Genomic DNA, 25,347 nt, shown 5'->3' with positions numbered 1-25,347 from the left:
AGAGGCATATGCTCGCAAAATTATGAAGCAGATACTGTCCATGTCTGCAGATGCCTGGGATTCAAACCTGAGCACAACTCCAACGCTAAGCCTTCATCAGAACTGCTTTGCAACTGTTGTGGTGTTTACATCATTACTTAAAAAGAAAAGCAACATGATATGGGTCCTTTAAAGTGTTACTTTTGAACAGAAGACAGTGCTGACAAACAAATAAAGGCCTTGAGTTGAGAATAAGAAGAAAGTCTTGAGCAGATAATCAGTCCGTGAAAATGAAACAGTGAAACCAAAAGGAAAAGGAGAACAGAAAGAAGAAAACAAAGAGAAAGAGGATGGAGGCGGCCCACCTGAGTCAGAGCTGGCTGATGCAACAGGCATTTTGAGTGTCTCGGGACGTCAGGACGTTGTAGAGCTTTCTGCCTGAGGACAGATAGAGAGAGAGAGAGAGAGAGAGAGAGAGAGAGGTGAGAGAGAGAGAGAGAGAGAGAGAGAGAGAGAGAGAGAGAGAGAGAGAGAGAGAGCAGGAGGTTACCATATACACGTTTTCACTGAAGGCTCAGATGTAGACGTGCACTAGTTTTCCTAAGCCGTTCACTGGTCAGATTAAGCGAAGCAGTGTAGATACACAGTACTGTGCAACAGTTTCAGGTGCATTATTTAAAGCATTTATCATGGGATTAGCTACATTATATTGCCAAAAGTATTTGGTAGTCTGCCTTCACATGCATATGAATTTGAGTGACATCCCATTCTTAATCCATAGGGTTTAATATGATGTTAGCCCACCCTTTGCAGCTACAACAGCTTCAACTCTTCTGGGAAGGCTTTCCACAAAAGTTAGGTGTGTTTATGGGAATTTTTGACCGTTCTTCCAGTAGCACATTTGTGAGGTCAGACACTGATGTTGGATGAGAAGGTCTGGCTCGCAGTCTCCGCTCTAATTCGTCCCAAAGTTGTTCTATCGGGTTGAGGTCAGGACACTCAAGTTCTTCCACACCAAACTTGCTTATCCGTGTCTTTATGGACCTTGCTTTGTGCACTGGTGCGCAGTCATGCTGGAAGAAGAAGGGGCCGTCCCCAAACTGTTCCCACAAAGTTGGGACCATGCAATTGTCCAAAATCTGTTGGTCTACTGAAGCATTGTTTTGGAAGGGGGAGGGAATACTTTTGGAAATATAGTGTATGTATTTGCTCATAAGATCATCATATACCACTGGAATAAATGCAAATATCCACCGATATATTAAAATAAGAAAGGTAGACCTTGCCAGCTAGTTTTCTCCTGGACACCTCCAGTCATCACATGGGTATTCTAAAATCTATAACCAGTGCACTTGATTTAACATGAAGAAGTACTGATTAATCAAAGCAGGTACTGGATGATTACCAATTACAATGGACTGCCAGGAAATAGTTAAGCAACACACTGACACACACAAAATGACCACCTTCTATATTAATGTTATTTGTATTCACTGTAATATTAAGACATTTCTGAGTGAATAAATACTTACAGTCCAGATAAACAGCTTTTTACATATAATCATCATTTCAGGCCTACGACACAATCCTATCCGGCCCGCAAAAGTACTTTAATTTTCTACTAACATTAGCCTGTTTCACAACACACTGCACTATGGTTCCCAGCATGCACTGCAGCATAATGTGTGCTCTGACTCTCCTACCCCAGCAACAATCTATGTGACCGCGGTTACAGCTCAGTTCTACACAATTCTACACAATTACATTCCAGTCGTGTAACCAAACACACTAGCTGCATTTTAGCTGCAGTTCAGCCAATATAAATGTCAGCTCAGAAATGTAGCCCAAGTGTTAATAAACTTGCAGCAAAGAAGGATTCCAGGTGTCTAGTTCAGGCAAATAGGTACTCACCACTGCTGACCTGGAGTACCCTACAAGCCTTGCCATTTTGGAGAACCTCTGACCCAGGCCTCCGGCCATAATGATTGAGACACAAAAGCTAAGGCTTGGTAAAAGTAGCCCAAATCTGATTTTCTCACCAAATCAAAATTTTTTGTTTGGCTGTTCACAATATCTTTTAAATGTGATCTGTATGGGACAGTCTGATCAGATTAGCACCTAAACTGACCCGTATGTGCAAAAGGACAATGCTTCACGAGGCTCATCCAGAGGTAAACAATCACAACTGCCAATGAACGCCAGTTGTGCCCAGAGGATCAGTGAAACGTGCACTAGAGTGCAGTGATTCAGCTGAAAAGGTGCAGGGGGTCACACACCAGCAGTTCAATTCACTATTCATTCGAAATCTCTTCAACCACAGACAGATTTGGACGAGTCTCTTCTAAATTTTTGTACAGAAATATCACCCCAAATGTTTGAGGTCTCAGCAGCGCAGAATTGTGATGAATGTCCAGCTGAACTGACGTATGTTCCACGTGAAGTACGATCTGGTTGTTGAGTCAATTTACATTAAGATTTGCAGAGCATTTTTACAATACAAACCTTGTCGGTGAACTATGAGGGCAAAAAAACAAATTTGTTCATTAATTGTAATCGAGGCAAAACATTAAATTAATTGTAATAATTATTTGAGGTCATATCTCCCAGCACTACTCATTAAGACATAACCATCATCCAAGCATGAAAAACATGCAAATAACAGCCAAATATGCATAAATGCTTTAAGAATACAGAGAAGAATGAATATAATTATGTTGATAATACAATCAACTTGGAACGTAATAAATAAAAGCATAAAGAAAGCATGCCAGGTGTCTAGTTCAAGTAAATAGGTAGGTTTAAAAGGCTGGAGATGTTTACATTTTGAATATTTCAAGTATTCATGTAATACTTCAAGGTCTACTACAAGTGTCTATATTTGACTGCTGAACTTTGAGTATTTTGAATGGCTAGTTCGAGTTATAGTACCATAGAAAATTCTCTGGTCCATTGTTTGGTCTAGATTTTTTAATATGGCTCCTTTAGTGGTTGAGTTTGACACCCCTGCCTTTGACTGTAAGCGGTCTGCATGTTGGTTTTGGGAGAAATGGGCAGATATGATGACCTGAGAAACTGTGACGAGGGCCAAAAATCATTATGGCCAGATGACTGGGTCAGAGATTCTCCAAAATGGCAAGGCTTGTAGGGTGCTCCAGGTCAGCAGTGGTGAGTACCTGCTGACAGTGGCTCGATCAGGGACAAACCACAAACTGATGACAGGGTGTTGGGCACACTAGGCTCATCCATGCACCAAGGCACCAAAGGCTATCCCGTCAGATCTGACCTAACAGAAGAGCTAGTGTGGCACTCTTGTATCTGCCCCAACGAACTAGTTTTCCAAAAGCTCCTCCCACCTTCAAGACACATCAACAAAAGAGGGTATTCCTGGTATTCAAATGGAAAATAAATACCGTTATAAAAGGCAGTAACGGTTACAGAGATGGGAACGATCCGATATCGGTATTGGGTCCGATATCAACGTCACTTCACTCATCAGATATCAGATGGACAGGGCCGAACCAATTTCCGATCCATTTTCCAGGCCGCAGCTTGTGCTGGACCTTGAATTTGATGTATCGCAACAGAACATAAACACGTCACTGATCCAGATTCCACATCTTACCATGAACCCATTGCAACTTAAGTGTGTAACTCAGCCAGCAAATAACAGCTGATTTCACTAAAATTTGTTTTGTTTGGAGGTATTTTAGTCTGGAAATGTGTGTAAAGCCAGCATGTCAAGGGGTGGAAGTACAGCTGCGTCATACAACACAACCAGCTTAATCGAACAAACACCTACAGAGGTTTCATGTGAAAGAATACCAGAAGCTCAATCTAGCCAACAGACTAGAAGACACAGCAAGGCAGCGATTCTCGCTGACGCTTTCCAGAAACGTGATAAACTTCCAGCAGACAACTCAAAGGCTAATGGGATCAAGGAGAAGATGCTCAACTTCATTATACTCGATGATCAATTGCTATCTGAAGTGGAAAATGTTGGATTTCGCAGCCTGTTGGAGCTCTTACAGCCCAGGAATTATCTCCATCCAGAAAACACATTTCAGAGATTCAGAGGCGACTATACCTGAGCTGCACATACGAGTGTCATCATAGTTAGCAGCGGGGTTAAACGCCATGAGCCTCCCAGCAGATTTTTGGACTACAGATGTGAGTCCAGTGTCTCTGATAAGTCTCATTGTACACTGGGTGAACTCTGAAACGTGCACTAGAGTGCAGTGATTCAGCTGAAAAGGTGCAGGGGGTCACACACCAGCAGATCGGAATCCTTTCTGTATTGGCTGTTGTCTATCAGAATCGGATTGAAACTGAAAAAATGTGGATCATCCCATCACTAAATGGTTACGTTACAAATGTTTGGCTGGAGCACCTCTTTAACTATAACTAAGATGCGTGAAAATGGTTAGAAGAGGTTTATTATTCAGTAGCTACAGGGACTTCAATGCAAAGTAATGGAGCTATTCTTAGATTACAGAAGTGTGTAATAATACTGGCTAGTTATAGGGCCCTAAATTCCTTGTATTCTTTTAACGTCCCGAGTATCGCTGGATATCGGAAATGAGGCAGTGTTTATTTTTACTGCAATTGTAATTTGTTCTTGGGTCATCCTCAGAAACGTCCACTTTTTATTTGTCCACAGGAGTCACTGGTGTTACCGATTGTCATTGGCGTTACACAAAAGAAAGGTGACGCCAGAGACATTTTATAAAAGGTCTGCTACAGAACATCAAAACACATGTTGTCAATCATGGAATATCCATCAAAATACATTCTTTCATGTTTTTTTCACAACTACCTCAGAATAAAGTCTGTCACACCAGTGACTTCAGCAAAAAGCTTCATATGAAATCATGAGTGTTGACAATGGTTTCCATGAAAGATGTTAAATAAGAAACCAGAGGGCTGTACTGTTGATGGTTATTTTTAAGAACTGTTCTTTTTTTGGCATATTTCAATATTTTATTAAGCTGTTATACGATTAGAGGCTACATATTGTAAGTGAAGCTTCCATATCCTTCAGGTAGAGCTCTGATCCTGGACCAGACTCAGAAAGCCCACTCAGATGGTAACAGATGTAGGACTGAAGAGTTACACTGCTACCACTTTGGTGAAGAAAAAAAGGACAGAGGGATGAGGATGGGCTAGGAGGGGGTGGATGTACAGAGGAGGTCTGAAGGAGATTACCAAACCAAGAGTGAGCAGAATTTTACACACGGTCCACACCAGGGGCTCTCAGTGATGTTAAAGTACCTTTGATCCTTGGTTGCCATGACAGTGCTGACCTGTACATAGAAAACGCAGGGAAAACTCGCCGATACAGAGGCGAAGAAAAGGAGAGAGGTGCAGAAGAACCACTCAAAAGTCCCACACATTGACCTTTCGACACCTTCAAACTTCATCTTGAAGGTTTACTCTAGATTTATTTGCTGGAAGCAAAATAGATCAGGAATACGTAAACGAGTCATTGGTAAATTTGCTGTTACAAAGTATAAAAACTGAATGAAATGAAGACGAGTCACAAATTGCTCCAATAGTATAACCAGCATCCAACCAAAGACACAAAACAACCGTAGCACCACTGATTACTCCAATTTCAACACTTCTTCAGGCAAAGGCATTTCTAAATGAAGCTATGAATCACTGTAATTTGTCCTTTCAGACACGGTGCTAGTTCTCCTCATTACTTACCAGCATAGTGGTGTGGGCGGAGTTTTCACAGGCTCTGCCTGACTCTCATGGATATCAGAAAATGTTAACCCTTTACTGTATGGACTAAGAAATACACAAAAACTATGTTTTTTATAATGTTTCTTATTTTTAAAAAATGCTATAACCAACATCAAGGGGAACTAATACACTACAATAGTATGTAACCATAGTCATCCAAGCATGACAAAACATGCAAAATATGCATAAATGTTTTAAGAATACAGATAAGAATATGAAAATGCAATCAACTTGGAACTTAATGAATGATACGTCCAGTGTTCCCTATGGGTCGCATGCTGTTGCCATATGGCAACAATTACATTTACGTTTATAATAAAACCAACACAATCTACACTGGTTTTATTTATGGGAAAGAAATGTAACCTCCCACAGCCTGGGTTAGTATTTTTCATTACATTGTGATTGAATCTTAAATTAAACACACTTAGAAAGCCAGTGGGTTGCATGCTGTTGCCATAAGGCAACAATTAGACTTCATTTTATATAAAACCCACACAATCTACACTGGTTTTATTTATGGAAAAGAGCTGTAACCTCCCATAGCTTGGGTTAGTATTTTACATTAAACCGTGACTGAATCTTGAATTACACACACTTAGAAAGCCAGTGGGTTGCATGCTGTTGCCATCAGGCAACAATTAGATTTTATTTTATATAAAACCCACACAATCTACACTGGTTTTATTTATGGAAACTTCCCACAGCTTGGGTTGGTGTTTTTTCTTCAAAGTGTGATTGAATCTTGAATAACACACACTTAGAAAGTCACTGTTGCCATATGGCAACGCCGTACAGTAAAGGGTTTAGGAAAGAAAAGGTTACAAAATTGTTTTTTTTCTATGTTGCTACAAACTTATACAGAACTTCATATGCACAGCTTTGAGAAGACTCCATCTGTTCTCCTAAAAGATGCAATAGTTCTGAATTTGCATTATACAGTCACATTTTTCCAATTGCCCCCTGGCTTCAACTAGTCAACTAGTCTTGTGGGGCCAGACATTATGATGAAAACACACATCTGGGGACATCCTGTTAAACTTCCGATGCTTGACTGCAATGAAACCCTGAACAATCCAGGCTTATTACATACAAAGGTTTATTATTCAGTAGCTACCCGGACTTCAATGCAAAGTATTCCAACTATTCTTAGGTTATAAAAGTGTGTAATAATACTAATAATAATGTCGCAGATAAAAAAAATAATTAGTCTGGACAAGTGCACTGCCTTCAAGTTCTCTAGCACCTCTGAAACATCCATACATGCATGATTTTCACTTGTTCTTTTAACAGATTTGCTGGGATGAAGTAACAAAGCATCAAGCCATGCCAATAAGCCTGCTGCTGTAACATTTACCTCTGTACACACAGGATAAAAAAGTAAAAACTATATACTGTATCTACTGGAGCAGAGCTGGTTTCTTAGAGGGTGTGTGTGTTTGTTCTAAAAGGGCCAAACTCTTGCTGTGAGGTTTCAGCAAAATCCAGACAAAAGTGGAAGTCAATGAAAAGGAGAGGTTTATTTACGTTAGGCAGAGTCGGCATCAAAGTGCATGCGGAGGTCAAAGCCACTAGAGCACAGATGATCAGAACTGTGAACATCACAACAGGCAAATGGAACCAATGGAGTAATCCAAAAAACAAGGTCGTAATAATAGGCAGAGAGGTCAAAAACACAAGTCCAGAAACAGGCAACCAGAAATAACAGGGCAAGACAAAAATCAGAGTCCAGATCACCAGGAAACAGGTCAAAACCAAAAGGCAGTCAGAAATAACGTTCAGCAAATTCATACCAGAAACAGTACTTCGCAAAGACTAACTCTAAAGCACGGGCTTTTAAACTATTCTAACCAGGTCATGTGTTCACCAACTCAGGTGAGACGAGTCAGTCATCCGGTGACTGAGCGCTGACAGGTGCGTGACCGATCGTCACCAGTAACGTGTTCTCCCAATGATTCCTGGGAGTTCATAACACAGGCAGAGTCCGTCTGAGGTGTGACACATACATCATTACTCATAAAACACAAACATGTACATGAAGGCAAAATGTTAAGTACAGCACTAGAGTGCCTAAATACGCTACCTGACTTCATCGTAAATTCTTGTGCACACACAGATACAGAAATATCTGTCTCACTGAAGATTTTAAACACTGTTTAGTTTGTGAGTGCACCAGCTCCTAGCAGAGGGTTTGCATAAGCTGTGCTAAATCCATAAGGAAGATACACCGGCCATCAAGAAACGAAGCCTTTTAGTGAGACAGCTAGTGTAGAATATTAAGCAATCAAGCTCCAAGCTTCTGAACACTGTTTTCCTCTCTCTCTGCCGTCGATCTGTCTTCTCTTCTTTTCCCCTTCCTTTTCTGAGCGGCAAAAGTGATGACAGCTCAGCAGACTAATGCTCAGTTCTGCCACTCTTCTTTGCTAGAGCAACCATCAGGCAACCAAGTTAAAAATGCTTTATCAATATCTAACGGCCTATGCTGCTGGTTAATCAGGCCAATTCTGAGGCCAATTTGCCCCTCCTGACAGTCACAAAAGGTGTCCACATTTTAGTCTGGCCTTAAGTTACTATCTTGCCAGATTTTCTTGTGGTGAGGTGTATGTATAATCCAGTGTTTACCTATCAGATCTATGCAGAATCCAGTTGTGGCCACCTCGATTCTAAAACGTATATAATAAACATACAATATTTATGACTGAATAGTACATAAAAGAACGGCAACTGTCTAAATAACCAATGACAGCTGAATAGCCAAACTGAAGCATCACTGTGATAACGTTTAATTTCAATTAGCGCCTCTTTGGGATTTACCACGTTGTGTTAGCACCACTAACCTATCATGACTGGGTTTGTCTAAAGCTGGCATGTCAAACTGGGGACGTTCCAGGACAAAGTGCTGCAGAGATTAGTGTTTATCTAATGCTCCGAATTCAGTTCATGAAGGCCTTGCTAATAAGCTGATGAGCTGAATCAGGCATGGTTGATGAGGTAACAAGCTGAAGTCTTCAGTGTTTTGACCCACGAGAACTAGAGCTTGACACATGCAATCTAAAGTCATCTTTGTTCACAAGAATTTCTGCGTGATCTCAGGTACTCTGGTTCATGAGCATAAGCCCCAAAATGCATGATATTTTATTTTGGGCAAATTTTGTAAAATGATAGTTTACATTGTAAATATGGTTTTAAGATTTAGAGGTGGTGCATAGTACACTGAATTGTTCTCATCTGGATGGGCACAGGTTGGGATCTTGTACAAGTCGGGATTTTATCTCATACGGATGACTCTGGTGGTCAGAGCTTGTACATACACCCAAAGGAACACCCATAACTAGTTTTGTATTCTCCTTCTACTGAGTGCCAGAGGCACTGCATAAGCATAGTGGATGACTAATACCAACAAGGTCACGAGGAATGCACACTCGCCTGGGGTGAAGCTGAAGTAGCCCTGGGGAACCATGCTAAGCTCAATGCATGAGGATAGGCCACAATGTCTCTGTGGAGCCAAGAGAGCGCAGGGAAATGACAAGTACATCCGTAAAACATCCATTAATGTAGAAACCCTCCAAGCAGAGTACCAAGATGGCAGCCCAGTAAAAGCTGGCAGATAGATTTGCAAGTCACAGAAACAACCTTCACTACCCTTTGTGAAAGCCTGTATTTTGGCAGTGGAACCCCTTTATTCCTGTCACTGAAGCCAATGAATAATTGTTCTGTCTGACGAGCTGGTCTTGTCAGATCAGACAGGGTATAACAGATAGCAATGAGTGTCCTGCTTGTCAAGAAGGCAATTCAATACACTGATTTACACAGTGATGGGTTAAGACCTCAGAAAGAAGATTGTGTAGGTAGCTCTCCCAGTCGATTATAGATGAGGTAATCACCAACAGAGAGATGGTGAAATCCACTTTAGTCCAAAAATCCCGCATCAGAATTCTATGTGAGCAGTGGTGAAAACACAGTGTGCCCTTAAGAATGGACAAGCCTGAATTAACTTTAATCACAGCAACTATGAAACATATCACCTGACAAAATTACTTCTCCAACAAAAGGCATACATGGACTGTGTCCCTGGCATTCTGGATAGTCTCCCAGATTCCCAAGTCATTGTTCTTCAGCTGCAGAAGAGAATGTAGCTGAAGGATATCTGTATGCAGTTGCCACATTCCCAGACCTTCTAGCTGAGACAAGGGGTCCTTCCTGTGAGCTGTTGTCATGGTTTGCCTCTTAGCAGCATAAATAGCAGTGGGTGCTATAGAGTCTGAAAGCAGGACTCGACTGCTCGCATCTTTCCAATGTCTCCCTTAGCCATGGCATCAAACTGCTGTCCAGATATCAGAGGTAAACCCCTCAGGATGCCCTTAACAGCCTTACCAAAAGGGGGCTAACAAAGTATGCAGAGAAACAGATGGACAATAGTCTGTAACTGTAGAACTACAAAGTGCACCTATATGGTAAGTGGAGCTGATAAAATGGACACAAGGAGAAATAAGGAGGTGATCATATGCCTGATCAACGTACTTCAGCCTAGGTTATCTACATTGTTTCATCTGTGCACCTGCTCTCTCAGATGAGAAGCATCTCATCGGAGATTAACATGACCTCAGAGGATCACGTAAATATCTTCTTGGGGCATGCTGTCTAAGGGAATGCTTACTGGGCCTAAACAAGCCAAGCAAACCATGAGGCAGAGGTGGGCAGAAAATGCAATGGAATGCAAGAACATAAGTGAACTACTGTAAAAAAATGCCTCAGCCCAGAGGGAAAAGGATTTTCATCCTGCTGAGGTTGCCCCATTAGGACGTTTATTCTACTTTATGCACCATAGCAGTTCTTGCAGTTTTCTATCTCCCCAACCCTTCCTTCCACGAGTCATACTGCAACTGTGATTTTTTTTATCTGAAAAAAATCCAGCATCTGCCTGTTTATCTGAACTAAGATTCTCCTGCCTCTGTAATACAAACATTGTGTTGAAACACAGGCTACAGCTGGAAAAGTAGTTTGAGGAGGCATCAGCCCACAGAGGTCAGGATAGATTCACTAAACTCTTACAAGCTCAGGGGATCGAACCACCAAACTTCTGGTCACAGGGCTAGTTCCCTAACCTCCAGCCCACGACTGCTCTGGTTGGCCCATTTGTCATTATGTTTACTTCCCTACCACTGACCCACACATACACCAATGACTATCGTCTTACACATGTCCATCATCTCCGTCAGTACTGACTGGCTGGATTTAATCAAAAGAAGCAGTTTGTCAGACCCATTTGACTTGGAAGGTAAAACCAGGAACTTACACTAATGTAAAAGATTCCCAAAATACTGGGACCTATTTAGTTCACTGCCATCTACATCAGCTAGCCCAACAGTTTACAACCACAGCCAAGATGCAATGCTAACATTAGACTGACTGCTGTGTTCCGTGGAGACTGGCATGAACTGGACCGACATGATGTGTGACAAATTCCTACCTAAGGCTCAAAGGTTATGAAGACCATCGTATACGCTGTAGCTTTTTATTTTTTTAAGCTGTTCTATTTTTCTAAAAAAAAAACCCATAATGCAAATATACAGAAATACACTGTCCAAAAGTTTGTAGACAGCTTTTCTAATCCTTCGCTTCAGCTTCTTTAAGGTTCACCCAGGCATTCAATTGCACATACAGCTTTTGAGCTGTGCAATGAGTTGCCATTTGTAGCCCACAACTAATCACCCAAACATAAGTACTTGACCATGTTCGTTAGCTCGTTAAGGCTAAGCGCAACCAAATCCTCACAGCAGTGTTCCATCTAGTGTGAGGCCTTCCCAGCAGAGTACAGGCTACTACTGCAGGGGGTAAACTCACTATACATAACCATGATTTCAGAAGATATGCTGGACGACCTTGTGTTAGACACAAGTGTACATTACAAAACTTAATAATTAAGATATCCGTTTTGGTAAAGAAACATCCACAAAATCTATTTCTGAGACACAAATCTCAAGGGTCTTACTCTGAATTCCAGAAATCCCAAGATTGAGCAAATATATGGAACTGAGACTGTGAAGCTTTTGCATAATGCAGTTGTAACATGCCACTACACTCAGCTTCACTGTATCAGCAGCCACAGATGCTCAGATGCAAAGTGATCATCAAGTGCCCTGATATTGATGACCACTACGTGGACCACTTCTGTTCCTCCTATTTCCCTCTCTCCCCTCTCCCTCTCTTCCTGTCTCTCTCCCAGATTGATCTAATCTGGCATGGCTGTTGTGACATCAGGCTTCCTGTTGTAGCACACAACCAACAATCACCAAGACAGCAAGCACAGCTGTCTCTGTGTGAGGGTGCATGTGATTGTAGAGGGGGGGTACAGCAATGTATGTGTGCCTCTGAAGCTCCACTAAAGATGGGGGTGGGGAGCGATGTTCATGTGAACTGAATCTGAACTGACACAGCTACCCTTGCAGCTTTGAGAGAGGTCACTGAATGGCTAACCATTGAGTGGGCATCTGGAGATCACTGCAGCAGAGGCATTCAGTTCATAATGCCCTTTACTTTCTGCCGACAAATAAGGTCTTAACATCTCCTGTATCAGCTGAGATCTATTGGGGCAGGAGAATCTCTTATAGGCCAAGAGTTGACCTTAACACCCAGACATGTTGGGGTCATAGACTAAACCCTGCTCACATGTATATGCTGGTATTTTTCAACAAAAATGACAGCCACATGACATAGCTCTAAGATCAACTACAACTGACGGTCTTTTTAACCCTCTGGGGTCCACAAGCTTGCCCATGCGTCAAATTTGATGTTTCTCGATGCTTCGATATATGTTTGTGTACATCTTTGTGATAACACAATGCAGAAATACCGTTCAAACATATCCTGAATCTGTAGAGCCACCCTTTCTGTTCCATCTTATCATGAGATTGTAGATGATTCACATCCTGGAGTTATGAGCCTGTGAAGAAGGGCTGAGACAAACAACACCTGCCTCTCACCATGCGCAAATGGTGGATTCATGTGTCCGTCTACATTCTGTGTGAAACTGGGGGGCAATGAGCACTCAGGAAATCACTAAGGTCCATTCAGTCCACATCGGAGACACATGTGAAATAGCGTCTAGAGCAGGGGTCCTCAAACTTTTTTACCCAAAGGGCCAGCTCACTGTTCTTCAGTCTGTCAGGGTGGCCGGACTGCAGGTGAAAGAGGAAAAATGCAGAAAAAACTATTTACCATGTTAAAATGGACATATTATTTGGGCTTTGAAAGTTTGTTCATAGTGATAACGCAGACATTATCCTTCCTCATAGTCACTATGACATAGTGTTTCTCCATTAATCAGTGTGAACTGTGAGCCTGCTTTTGGCTGACAAGACATGGAAACAAGACAAGGTTCCATGTTGGTAACTCCCAGTTGTAACAGGTGATGCAAGTGTTCATCAGTGAGTCTGGATCTGATTGGAGATTTGATGTGTTTCAACCTTGAAAATGTCTGCTCACAGATGTAGGTGCTCCCAAAAATGGTTGTCATTTTGAGTGCATGTTTTTTGAGATTGGGGTAGGTCTCATTGGGAAGAGAAGCATAGAAATCAATCAAAGCGCTTGACTTGAATGCGTCTTTGAGGCTAAATAAATTTACATTTATGGCATTTGGCTGACCCTCTTATCCAGAGCGACTTACAATTTGATCATTTTACACAGGTAGGCCAAGGTGGTGTTAGGAGTCTTGCTCAAGGACCCTTATTGGTATAGTATAGGGTGCTTGCCCTGGTCAGGGATTGAACCCCAGTCTACAGTGCAGAAGGCAAAGGTGCTAACCACTACACTAACCAACCACCACAAAATTTTGTAATTCTGCCAATTCCAGCTGGTAATTTGGATCGGCCCAATCAATGTCTGCTGCACAAGGATCCTGGAAAAGTCGGATGTCTTTGGCGTGGATATGAAGCTCTTGAAATCTCACCTGAAATTCACTTTGCAAAATTTCCAGGGCCTCAGCACACTTTTCAGTCAGGAATGATTGAGATGGTTCCTCAGCTGCCAGTTTCTAAGTAGTGGGGAGATGGCAGAAGTTCCTCTCTTTCACATGTTTAAGGAGAAGACCCAGTTTTACTTCAAATGCTTTTACATACGAATGCATGTCGCAGATGAGTCTTCCCTTGCCTTGGAGCTGTACATTAAGACTGTTGAGTAGCTCGGTAACATCTGTCAAGAAAGAAAGGTGCCATTTCCACTCTGCATCGGTAAGCTCTGGCACAACTTCGCTTTTGGACCGCATGAAAGTGTTGATCTTGGGGAGCAGGTCGTTAAAACGCTTCGTCCCTAACTCAACCAGCGGACCTCAGTGTGGTACAGCACATCTCCGTAAGCAGCATCCAGCTCAGACAATAACTCCTGAAACTGGCTGTGGTTAAGAGCATTAGCTTAGACAGACAGCCTTTTCCTTACACTGCACAAAAAAGTAATCCGAGGTCCATTGTTGACTGAATATCCTGCGCTCTGAGTCAATTTTCCTTTTTTTCGACATCACATCAGGTATGCTGGTCTCAAAAAATACACGAAGCGCATGAAGCGAATGCTAGTATCGTTTATGTCAACGGCGGGAAAGAACCTATTGCGTTTTTTTTTTGGAATGCGTCTACGGAGACTCCATGTGGCCAATTTTGTTTTTTACTGTTTCTTTTCCAATACAATACAATTAGTACTGTTTGAAGATGTAGAGGGGCCAGACAGCATGCACTGCTGTTGTAGTTAAAGGGGCCAGTAAAATGAAAGCAGCGGGCCGTTTGATGACCCCTGGTCTAGAGAGCTTACAGCCACTGAAGTTGCCAGAATGATTGATAATGACACATACAGGTATCAATTATATGCAAGTGCCTTTAAAGAAAAATTTAAGATTTGCAAAAATCAAGAGAATGTCTTGAGATCCCAGATGGTTAAATGTTACATTATGGGACCGGAAGGTCACTGATTCGACCCCCAGAGCTGACAAAACATGACTTAAGTGCCCCTGACCAAGGCACCCAACACCCACCTGCTCCCCGGGTAGATAGGGCTACCCACCGCTCCGGGCAAGTGTGCTCACTGCCCCCTAGTGCATGTGTTCACTAGCGTGTATGTGGTGTCTCACTTCATGGATGGGTTAAATGCGGAGGTGAAATTTCCCCGCTGTGGGACTAATAAGGATAACTCGACTTAACTTAGATTAAGCCCACAAATGTGTTTATTAGTGAACAGTTAGCTTTAGTACTTTGTCCCAAGACAGAAAAGCTTAAAAGCTGCAAGCTACCCACTTGTTGGTTAAGCTATGGATATAAGCACCAAGCCACAGTCAGGCTGTACATGTTCATGTTGTTTATATGAAGCACAGTGCTGTGTGTGATGCCATCATGGGTCCATGATTTCAGGTTTGCTGGTTAACAATTAATTACTGGCTCATAACGGCCAAAACTCACAACCTCACACAGGTTTTCTGCAGCAATCACCCTTAAAAGTGCAACCAACTGCACGGCAATACACGCCTTTTACCCACGGTCACAAACACGCAAACAGGGTCCTAATCCGCAGGCCCTGAAGCTCCTGACGTGCTGCCTGCCTAAAAATAGCCCTCCAGTCTCCCACAGGTTTGCCTTCTCATTACTTTACAGGGGAAAATGGTTGTATCCAAGACAACCGTGATCGCCTATCTCTCCCTCTCTCTCATGCTCTCACTCCCTCCTTTTATTTTTTTTCCTTCTCTCTCCACTCCCCCGTTTTATGCCGCTTCGCCATGGCAACAAGAAGAATTGCATAAAATAGTTATAAGCCAGCATGATTATTGAAGAGCGGACGTGGCGGAGATTTAAACCCTCTCGCTCGTGGTGCTGATCTTCGGCTTCGGTGTTGTTCTATTATTGAAGCGTAACTGCATAAATGATCTAAGAGAGGAAGGTGAAGGCTGGAAATTACAGGCAAAGGGCCAAAGACCAGCTGGCCTAAATGAATGAATGGTAGGAAAGGCCTGGACAATCAAGGATGGGACGGTTACTGGTTTTAATGGAATGAACCCTATGATAATCGCACAATGTCACTGTTCTTTATCTTAACATGTACGATTCGCATCTTGCTAATCAGCATCTCTGCATTGCTAGAGAATCTGTACAAAGGGCGAGGTAGAACAGAACGTTTACACATCTCTTATCGCAGCGGGACGTTTCAATCCATTCCAACCGAGCAAACGTTTTAGCTAATTCAGTCTGAAAACAAACTGATTGTTCAAAAATAACAAGCTACAAATTCCAAATCATGCGGCTGTGGCTTTACCGTGAATTCAGAGGGTCATAAATGTAAGCAAATTAACTGTTCTAAGCGGAGCACATGGGGGCAAATGCGAATACACGTAGGTGAAGCCTGATCCTGATTTGACCGGTATACTGTGGCTGACTTAATTATTTGCTCCTCTTCATGAATATTAATGAGAGGAAGGTGTTACTACAGCAAGCTGCTGCTCCTCTGCAGCTGTGTTGGGCTTATACATGTATAGAGACCTGAACAAAAGTACAGACACACACACACACTCACGCACACACACACTCACGCACACAGCCCTTCAAAGTAATCTGCCACAGGCACATCAATTAGCCTTAACCGAGAGCACAGGTGCAGAGAGATGGAGAACGGAAATTACAGCACACTGATATGAGCCACCTTTTCAACAGCAGCGCATGCAGTTGCTTTTAAAATCAAACTGTAATCAGTGCAGGTCAGGAACTGTTTTGTAACGTCCAGTACGGCGTCAGAAAAAAAAAGAGGTACTGTACAGGGCGCCGGGGTGCCAATAGTTTAAAAATACCCTCAAAGGTACGATAAGGATCTTTAAACTCTGTGATTTATTCAGACAATGACAACTTCATTTGAGTGTGTGTGTGTGTGTGTGTGTGTGTGTGTGTGTGTGTGTGTATGTGTGTGTGTGTGTGTGTGTGTGTAACTCATATCTTGCACAACAAATTAAATCTTTTGAAAGGCAAAAAAAGCAACGTTGACCCATCACAGTCATCTCTGGCTCTGCCATGACAGTACAATTATGTTCTGTAACTACAGGTACAGAAGACGTACCCCTGAGGGTTCCACCCCAGCAACATAAGGGAACCTCAGGGCTCGAATTCGATTGAGAATCGCTTGTAAAATGATTCTTAATGCATTTCGGTATTGATTTCTGTAGCCTACATTATTACATTTACGTCATTTGGCTGACGATCTTGTCCAGAGCGACTTACAATTTGATCACTTTACACAGGTAGACTAAGGTGATATTAGGAGTCTAGCCCAAGGACACTTGTAGGTATAGTGTAGGGCGCTTACCCAGGTGAGGATTGAACCACAGTCTACAGGCAGAGCTGTTACCCACTACACTACACCAAACAACCTACACCCTTATTAGCAAGTAAACTTTACTGAATTTGAACAGACACGCTTAAAAAGATGGTTCTTCAAGGGTTCTTTAATGAACAAAATGGTTCTATATAGAACCATTAACACTCAAAGAACCCTTTGCATAATTCCAGGGTGCTTTGCATCATGGAAGGGTTCCTCAGATTGATGACAAATGAGCATAAAAGTGCCACATATGGTTCTATATAAGGTTCTACTATTGTTACAACTTTCAATCAACCAATTGATCAATCAACCTTTATTTAAACTCGGAACCAACTGAGGGAGACCCTCATTTACAATGTAGAGTAATACAGGATTCGGGGATTGAGAAGTTGTACAGTAAAGAAATTAAATAATGAAATTAATGCAAGTAAAATTTCATAATATAGTACCAATAAAATGTTAAAATCAATAAATGTTTAAAATTACAATATAACAACTTATCAGGGAACAAAGCAGATAAGGATAAAATAAATAAAAACAAATTAATAAAAGAAAAGAAAAGACAATAAATTGACAATAATAAATAAAAAGATTACTAATAAAAGAAACTAAATGAATAAAATGAATGATAAAAATAAAAGTGCAAAAGTAAAAAAAAAAGAAAAAATAATAAAAACAAAAATAAATAATACTAACAATAAAAATAAAAGACATGGCAGAAACACCAAAAGTCATATTCAAATTGAAATAAAACAAATAAAGCAGATGCAGGCTGTACGGCGGTGGTTAGGGACTAAAAGTTTAAATGTTCATGTGACACCAGAGAGCAAAACTTTCACATCATAACAACTGAACTCTTTTGGGGACTCTATAGAACCCTTTTCAAAAAGTGGATAGTTCTATATAGAACCATCCACAACACATTCTCCATTAAGCTGAAGAACGCTGTCATGATGTAAAGAACCCTTTAATCATGCAAAAGGTTCTTTGAGTGTTCATGGTTCTATATAGACCCATTTTCAGAGTTACAAGGGCAAAGAACTTAGGCTGCACTCTTCAAAAGATGGTTCTTTAGTAAAGAAAATGGGTCTATATAGAACCATGAACACTCAAAAAACCTTCTACATCATTAGAGGGTTCTTTACATCATGAAACCGTTCTTCACATTAATGGAGAATGTGCTGTGAATGGTTCTATATAGTGCCCATAAGAGTTCTACTGTTACAATGTGGAACTACAATAGTAGAACCTTTTTGATCAATGTGAGGAATCCTTTCATGATGCAAAGCACCCTTAAATCATGCAAAGGGTTCTTTGAGTGTTAATGGTTCTATATAGAACCATTTTGTTTACCAAAGAACCCTTGAAGAACTGTCTTTTTAAGCATGTAAAGTGAACTCATCAAGTAAAGTGAACTCATCAAGAATGCAAAAACACATCAAGAGTCGTTTTATAAGCGATTCTCCATCGGAACTGAATTCTGAGGTTCCCTCAGGTTGCTGGGGTGGAACCCTCAGGGGTACGTCTTCAATGTTTTCAATGTTATGTTATCATAACAGTCATGGGTTGGAGGTTAGGGATCCAGCCTCGTGACCAGAAGGTTGCCGGTTTGATCCCCAGAGCTGACAGCACATGATTGAGGTGTCCTTGAGCAAGACACCTAACCCCCAACTGCTCCCCGGGCACTGCGGATTGGGCTGCCCACCGCTCCGGGCAAGTGTGCTCACTGCCCCCTAGTGTGTATGTGGTGTTTCACTGCCCAGATGGGTTAAATGCGGAGGTGAAATTTCTCCGTTGTGGGACTAATAAGGGTCACTAAATTAATTAACTTAATCATCAAGCTAACACTCTTTTCTCTCCTCCATTACTATGTAAAACATTCCTCCAGTCTTGAATGAAAACGAACTCAATCACACCTGATAATCTGAACTGAATCGTGATGAAATCTGCCTCGTTTCCCACAGAACTGTAACTGAAGCGATCTGGTCAGAGGTTTATGCCCCTAATGCTCAGCGAAGCAGGACGAGGGGGGGTTCTGTCATTTACAGGTCTCAAAGCATCACCTTCTCCCCACAGTGCGGCCGCTGCACTGGTGGTTACCATGGAAACGACCCCTGAGGCAGCACACCTGAGCAAAGCAGTCAGACCTTAGAGTGGGACAGGCGTGGAGAGGTGGTGCTGGGGCTGGGGGGGGGGACTGGGGCACACTGACTGTTAAAGAACAGCCAATTAAAAACACAGACGTGTCAAGATCAAAGATACAACAGGAGACGACAACTTCACCATAAATCCTACTATAAACCTGAGAGAGAGAGAGAGAGAGAGAGAGAGAGAGAGAGAGAGAGAGAGAGAGAGACTCTACAGACTCTACAGAGAGAGAGAGACTACAGAGAGAGAGAGACTACAGAGAGACAGAGAGAGAGATAGAGATAGAGATAGAGAGAGAGAGGGACTCTACAGAGAGAGAGAGACTACAGAGAGAGAGAGACTACAGAGACAGAGAGAGAGATAGAGAGAGAGAGAGAGAGAGAGAGAGAGAGAGAGAGACTACAGAGAGAGAGAGAGAGAGAGAGAGAGAGAGAGAGAGAGAGAGAGAGAGAGAGAGACTACAGAGAGAGACTACAGAGAGACAGAGAGAGAGGGAGAGAGAAAGAGACTACAGACAGAGGGAGAGAAAGAGACACTACAGAGAGAGAGAAAGACAGACTGCAGAGACTACAAAGAGAGAGAGACTGCAGAGAGAGAGAAAGAGACACTACAGAGAGAGGGAGAAAGAGAGACTACAGAGAGAGAGAGAGAGAGACAGAGAGAGAGAGAGAGAGAGAGAAAGAAACTACAAAGAGAGAGTTCTTTAAGGTAAATATAATTCAGATCCAGAAACATTAAGCTGACTTTCCGTCCGCTCACGTCAATCATTCTAGTGTTTCTGATTTTCTGCCTTGTCCCTTCGAGAGTCGAGCCTGTAGCCCGAATTGAAATCAAATTTCCTGCTCAAATGAAGTGAGACGAGTACCTGCCAAAACACACAGCTTTACCATCTCCATGTAAAAGCAGTGTCAATAAAACGGGACATGAGCCTCAGTTCATCAAGCCCAGTAACAAGCCTTGGCTAGAGGGCTACAGCACTGGGCTGTGGAGCAGTGGAACTGGGTTCTCTGGAGTGACTGAGCTCCAATACCTTTGATCCAGAACTGATCATCCAACGTCAGTACCTGACCTCACACATACTCTTATGACTGAATGCAACCAAATCCTCACAGCAAGAGGCTGTTACTGCAACAAAAAAGGACAAACTCCCTACTGTTACACTTCACTTCAGAATAAATTTGGATGAGCGAGTGTCTACAACTCTAAAAATCGTTTAAAGACAATATTTTTTTCCCATAGGAAATGAATGGTGGAACATTCAAGTCTAACTGATGTCACAATGCACATCTCTCACACAGACTCACACATTTACAAGCTAATGCACTGCAATAACAAACGCAGATAATGAATTTAAAATGGCACTGCATTTAAAATAGCACTGATTTTAAGGTGGCAGTAAATTTAAAGACGCAGTAGATTTAAGGTAGCACTGATATTTAGGTGGGCAGCACAGTGGCGCGGTGGGTCGCCTCACAGCAAGGAGAGCCTGGGTTCGATTCCCCAGCCGGGCATAACCTCCCCGTGTCTGCGTGGGTTTCCTCCCACAGTCCAAAGACGTACAGTCAGGCCAATTGGACATGCTAAATTGCCCTTGTGTGATTGTGTATGTCTGTCTGGCTGCCTGCCCTGTGATGGACTGTCGACCTGTCCAGAGTGTATCCTGCCTTCTGCCCACTGACCCTGAGGGAGAAGCGCCTAAGAAAATGTGTGTGTGTGTGATGTTAAGGTAGCAAATCTAAGGTAGCACTAAATTAAACATGGAAATAAATTTAAGGTGGCAGTGGGTTTTAGGCGGCATTGGATAAAAGGGATCTGTGGACTTGCTACTATAGGTAGCAATTAATTTAAGGAGGCAGTGGATTTAAAGAAGCAGTGAGCTTCAAAATAGGACTAATAAATAGTAGTTCATGTTGGAAGTGTAAAAAAGAAATGGGAACCTTTTTGCATCTTATATGGGAATGCCCCTTGGTTGAACCATTCTGGCACAGTGTGCTGAAATTTTTGGAGACATGGGCAGGAGTAGCCCTGCCAATGTCTCCCTGTTTATGTCTTTTGGGAGATAAAACAGAAACCCCAACTCTAACAAAAAGGGCATGTCCAGTTCTGATGGTGGGGATAACCACAGCCGCCAGAGTCATATTAAGACACTGGAAATCACCCACATGTCCAACACTCCAAGAATGGAAAATCCTAATCAGCGAGACCACATCGTATGAGGTTATGTTAGCCAGAATAAGGGGCAACGGGTCGGTGGAACTGGGAATTTGGGAATATTTTATGGAATATCTCACTTCTGACTAACAGGATGATTATGAGACAAGAATTAAGAGATGTTTTTTTTTGATAACTGGCCTTCTTTCTTCTGTTTTCTATATGATGTACTATATGAGCTATTGTTTACTGTGTTTAAATAAAAGTGAGCTTAAGGTACCAGTGTAATAGCAGAGCAACACCTTAGCAACAACCTGGGGCAGCAAGCAACACTTTACCCACCACCATAGATACCACAGCAATTGCCTAGCAACAACTTAGCAAAAATTTGGCAACCGTCAACAGTCTTCTGACATTTTAATGTTATAACATCCAACAAAAGGATCGGACACAATCATCACCAATGTAGGAGTGGTGGTAGGGGTGGGCAATATGAGACATTTCTGGTGCTCAAAGGTGACACAAGAGGGCGCTCTAACCTGGTATCTAACATTAGCATACACGCGACTCCAGAGCTCTTTTACTGCTCTGTTGCGGCTCCACAGCTGAATTAGATCAGTAGGTAAAACTAAAATAATCCTCCTTTACAGTAAAATAAAGCTCTGCTGATCGTTCAACACAGTTTAACAGTAAATGGTCTTAAACGCTGGCATTAAGGTAGAACTGCTGATTCACCCTTTAACCCTGAAGACTGGAGCACCAGCGCAGACCACAGGCTCATCTAGCTAGTAGCTATGTTTAATCTGCAACGAGAACCTGTCAAATACTTAAAAGTCAGCTTCTTGTTCTAATTCCCTCGTTCCACCTTAAATGGTGCAGCAGTTACATTATGCCACCTCAGGCACCATTTAAGGTGGAACGGGAAAATTCAGCCAAAAAGCTGGCGAATGGGAAGCGACTTCAGCCTCGTAAAAACTCGAATTTTGAGACATTTTAGAGGAAACTGTTCTACTTTTGCAATGGGTTCCTGCTGGAGATGCGAGAAAAGCGGCTATAGCTGAGCTAAAGCTTAAAGCAGAGCGAAGTTTGTGTTTTAATTTACATTATATTTTTATCCTATACTAGAACATCAGCACATACTGATTTTTACTAAAGGACAAAATTACTCTTCTTAACATTTGGGTTGTGACCTCTGGATTAGGGACATCAGCAGTCTGCCGTCTTCAACATCACTCAGAGATGGTACCAAAAAGTAGCAGGTACCAGTTTTGCCTAATGGAAAACCAAAAGAAGGTGAGCAGAGTCGATTCAAGCCAAGTCAGTACCGTGCAGTGGAAAAAGCGGCTATTGTGCACTAAACTGACCATCAAATAACTGCAAGCTGAGCTGGCTGTGCTGCTTCAGTAACTTGTACAGTAGAGACCGCCCTCGTTTATTTAACTTGCAAACAACCATCAAGTACAAGTTATTCATCTTTCAGGAGATATTTCTGAGGAATCTCGGAGTCAGATGACCCATTTGCTTAAAGAAGGAGAAAGTCAAATGAAAATAAGTGAAAAAAAACTCTCAAAACTGATTAAAGCTACAGAAGAAATGGGCTTCTAGCAACCACCTGGAAGACCCGGTGGACCCCAAAACTGCCCCCTATCAGAGAAACAGCACTTAAAGCTTCCGTCTTTGAGAGAGAGGAGAAAATCAAGCTGCTTCAGATCTGAAAACATCCACAGGTGTTTCTGTCCATCCTTCCACTGCGAGAAGACCACTCAGCGCTGTGGGTCTGAAAGGATGCGTAGCTGCTCAAGAAGAACCTCACTGAGAAAAGGAGACAGGCACATCAAACAAAGAAGCTGGATGATGGACTGACCACCCCGGAGTCCAGACCTCAACACCACTGAATGGGTTTGGATTACTGTGGGTTACTACTTACTGAAAGCGCGCCTCCTGAAAAAGAATGGAAGCTGTATTAAAGGTGAAGAGTGGACGTGCTCACTAATGAGGCCTCTGTGGAATTCTCAGTTAAATATGTTTTCTGCTTCCAATGACCATTTTCAGTGGTAATTACATGAATGAAGGGTGGTCTCTCACCTCTGCACAGTGCTGTATGCCAAGTCAAATGTTATAAGGCTGTTATAAGCACTCCTTGCTGCTGGGTCAGCTATGGCCTTGACCATGGTAGTCCATGTGGACCAAGAAAAGCCATCCAGCCAAGGAAACTACAACCAGCAATACATTTCTCATTGACACAGCCATGGAAACAGTGATCTGGACACAGGATCCAGGACAACGTGCTGGAGGTTTTAAAGCTTAAACCTGCTCACCTGGGCTTGAATCTCCTGCAGGGATGAAGGTGAGAGGCTACAACCAAGCAGGATCTTCTTCTTCTTCCTTAAGGCTCAGCTGCTGGTCCTGGGCAGGTCTCATACAGGTTTGAAAGGCGGATTCAACGCGTCCAAAGAGGCAGCCTCGCTCAATTCAACAGCCAGACGCGCCACAGAGCGTGTATGAGCCCGTCAAGCCAGCAGCGCTGCTGTTCTCTTCGCTCCCTGCGCCTCTGCTGCCTTTCTGCAGTGTGATTAGAGGCTCCGCCCACCGCTCGGCTCTTAAAGCGGCACCGCTCCGGCGGGCCCCACCAGAGGCGCCGCTGTAGCGCTGCTCCGCGCCGCCGCCCGCTTTAAGAACGGCTAAGGACTGGGATTACCACAAAATAAGGCAGCAGATCTGATTAGACAGAATTAAGACATTTATTAAAGCACTATTCTCGTAATTATTTATACAACACCGCTAAACACAGACGAAAAAAATAGGTTCGTATTAAATGGTTCGTATATATGGCACCTTTATAAGCGCTAACTGACTGCAACAGGCAAACATGATGTTTGTAGGTCACAGCTGTGAGCAGCTGTTGTCAATCATGACTAAATTATGCGAATTTACTATCACGCTGATAGTAAAGGAAAAAAACGCTGGAGGAAAACATTCGCGATGTGTACCACCTAGTGGTGGACTAGTGTAACTGCACCTGGAGCCACGGTCCGCTTGTTAAGCCTGTAAAGGACACTCCGACCAAATTGAGAAATTTAAATGAGAAATTCCTGCGTTTTTTTATGTGGGCATAATTCACTCATTGAGATGTACACAAAGTCATTCGAAGTGGTGTGATGTAAAATGGTTCGTTGTAGAGATTTCTTTAGAGCGGTGATGTAAGTTATGCAGTCAGTGGGTTGTGATGCCTACAGCACTATTTTAGCTCTATGTAATGTTAGTAAGATAAGATAAGATAAGATAAGATAAGATAAGATAAGAGGCCTTTATTGTAATTGCACAGTGTACAACGAATTTGAGCCGCAATCCAACGGCACTTTCTACACACAAAACAATTAAGCAAGATTAAATTATCTAAACATAAGCCTAAAATATATGAAGTGCAGATTTAAGGAATAAAAAGTATCAAATATCTTAAATATAAAGAAAAAGGACAATAAAACAATATATTCTAAACAGACAATAGACAAGTGAGGTAGCAGTTCGTTATTGCACATTCCTGGATAGCTTATAGAGTCATGATATTGCACATCTTAAGAATTATTGCACAGAAAGAATATATATAGATTGCACACTCAACAACAAATGAATAATAAATAGAACAGAGGTGGAGTGGAACACTGGAACAGTGTACAGTGTCCTATATAGTCAGTGCCAGTAAAGAGCTGTAGTGGTGTTCAGCCACTTCTACTGAGCAGTGTTCTATAAAAAGTCCTTGTCAGTGTCTGTGTTTGGGAGTGTTCAGTTCCCGTACGGCTCTGGGGTAAAAACTGTTTTTGAGCCTGTTTGCCCGGGATGGGATGGACCTAAAGCATTTACCAGAGGGCAGCAGGTCGAAAAGATGATGTCCCGGGTGAAATGTGTCCTTCTGGATGTTGGCTGCCCTGCTGAGGCAACGGGAGCTGAACAGGTCCTCCAGGCAGGGCAGTGGGCAGCCGATGA

General features: G+C 42.3%; 1 protein-coding gene across 2 annotated transcripts in view; it reads right to left on the bottom strand.

Moving 5' to 3' along the window:
- Window positions 1-23,906, bottom strand: part of mpp2b (membrane protein, palmitoylated 2b (MAGUK p55 subfamily member 2)) — an 82,333-nt gene extending 58,427 nt beyond the window's left edge. For both annotated transcript variants that reach the window (XM_017682074.2, XM_037544399.1), the window contains exons 1-2: window positions 23,682-23,906; window positions 345-417 (exon numbers count right to left, since the gene is read on the bottom strand). In XM_017682074.2, coding sequence (XP_017537563.1) covers window positions 345-375 — 31 coding nt within the window. In that variant the 5' untranslated portion in view covers window positions 376-417; window positions 23,682-23,906. The remainder of the gene's footprint in view (window positions 1-344; window positions 418-23,681) is intronic.
- Window positions 23,907-25,347: the final 1,441 nt, after the last annotated feature.

The sequence above is a fragment of the Pygocentrus nattereri genome, chromosome 13 (assembly GCF_015220715.1).
Source record: "Pygocentrus nattereri isolate fPygNat1 chromosome 13, fPygNat1.pri, whole genome shotgun sequence".
Classification (NCBI taxonomy): Eukaryota; Metazoa; Chordata; class Actinopteri; order Characiformes; family Serrasalmidae; genus Pygocentrus; species Pygocentrus nattereri.
This window is presented reverse-complemented; position numbering and strand designations above follow the sequence as displayed.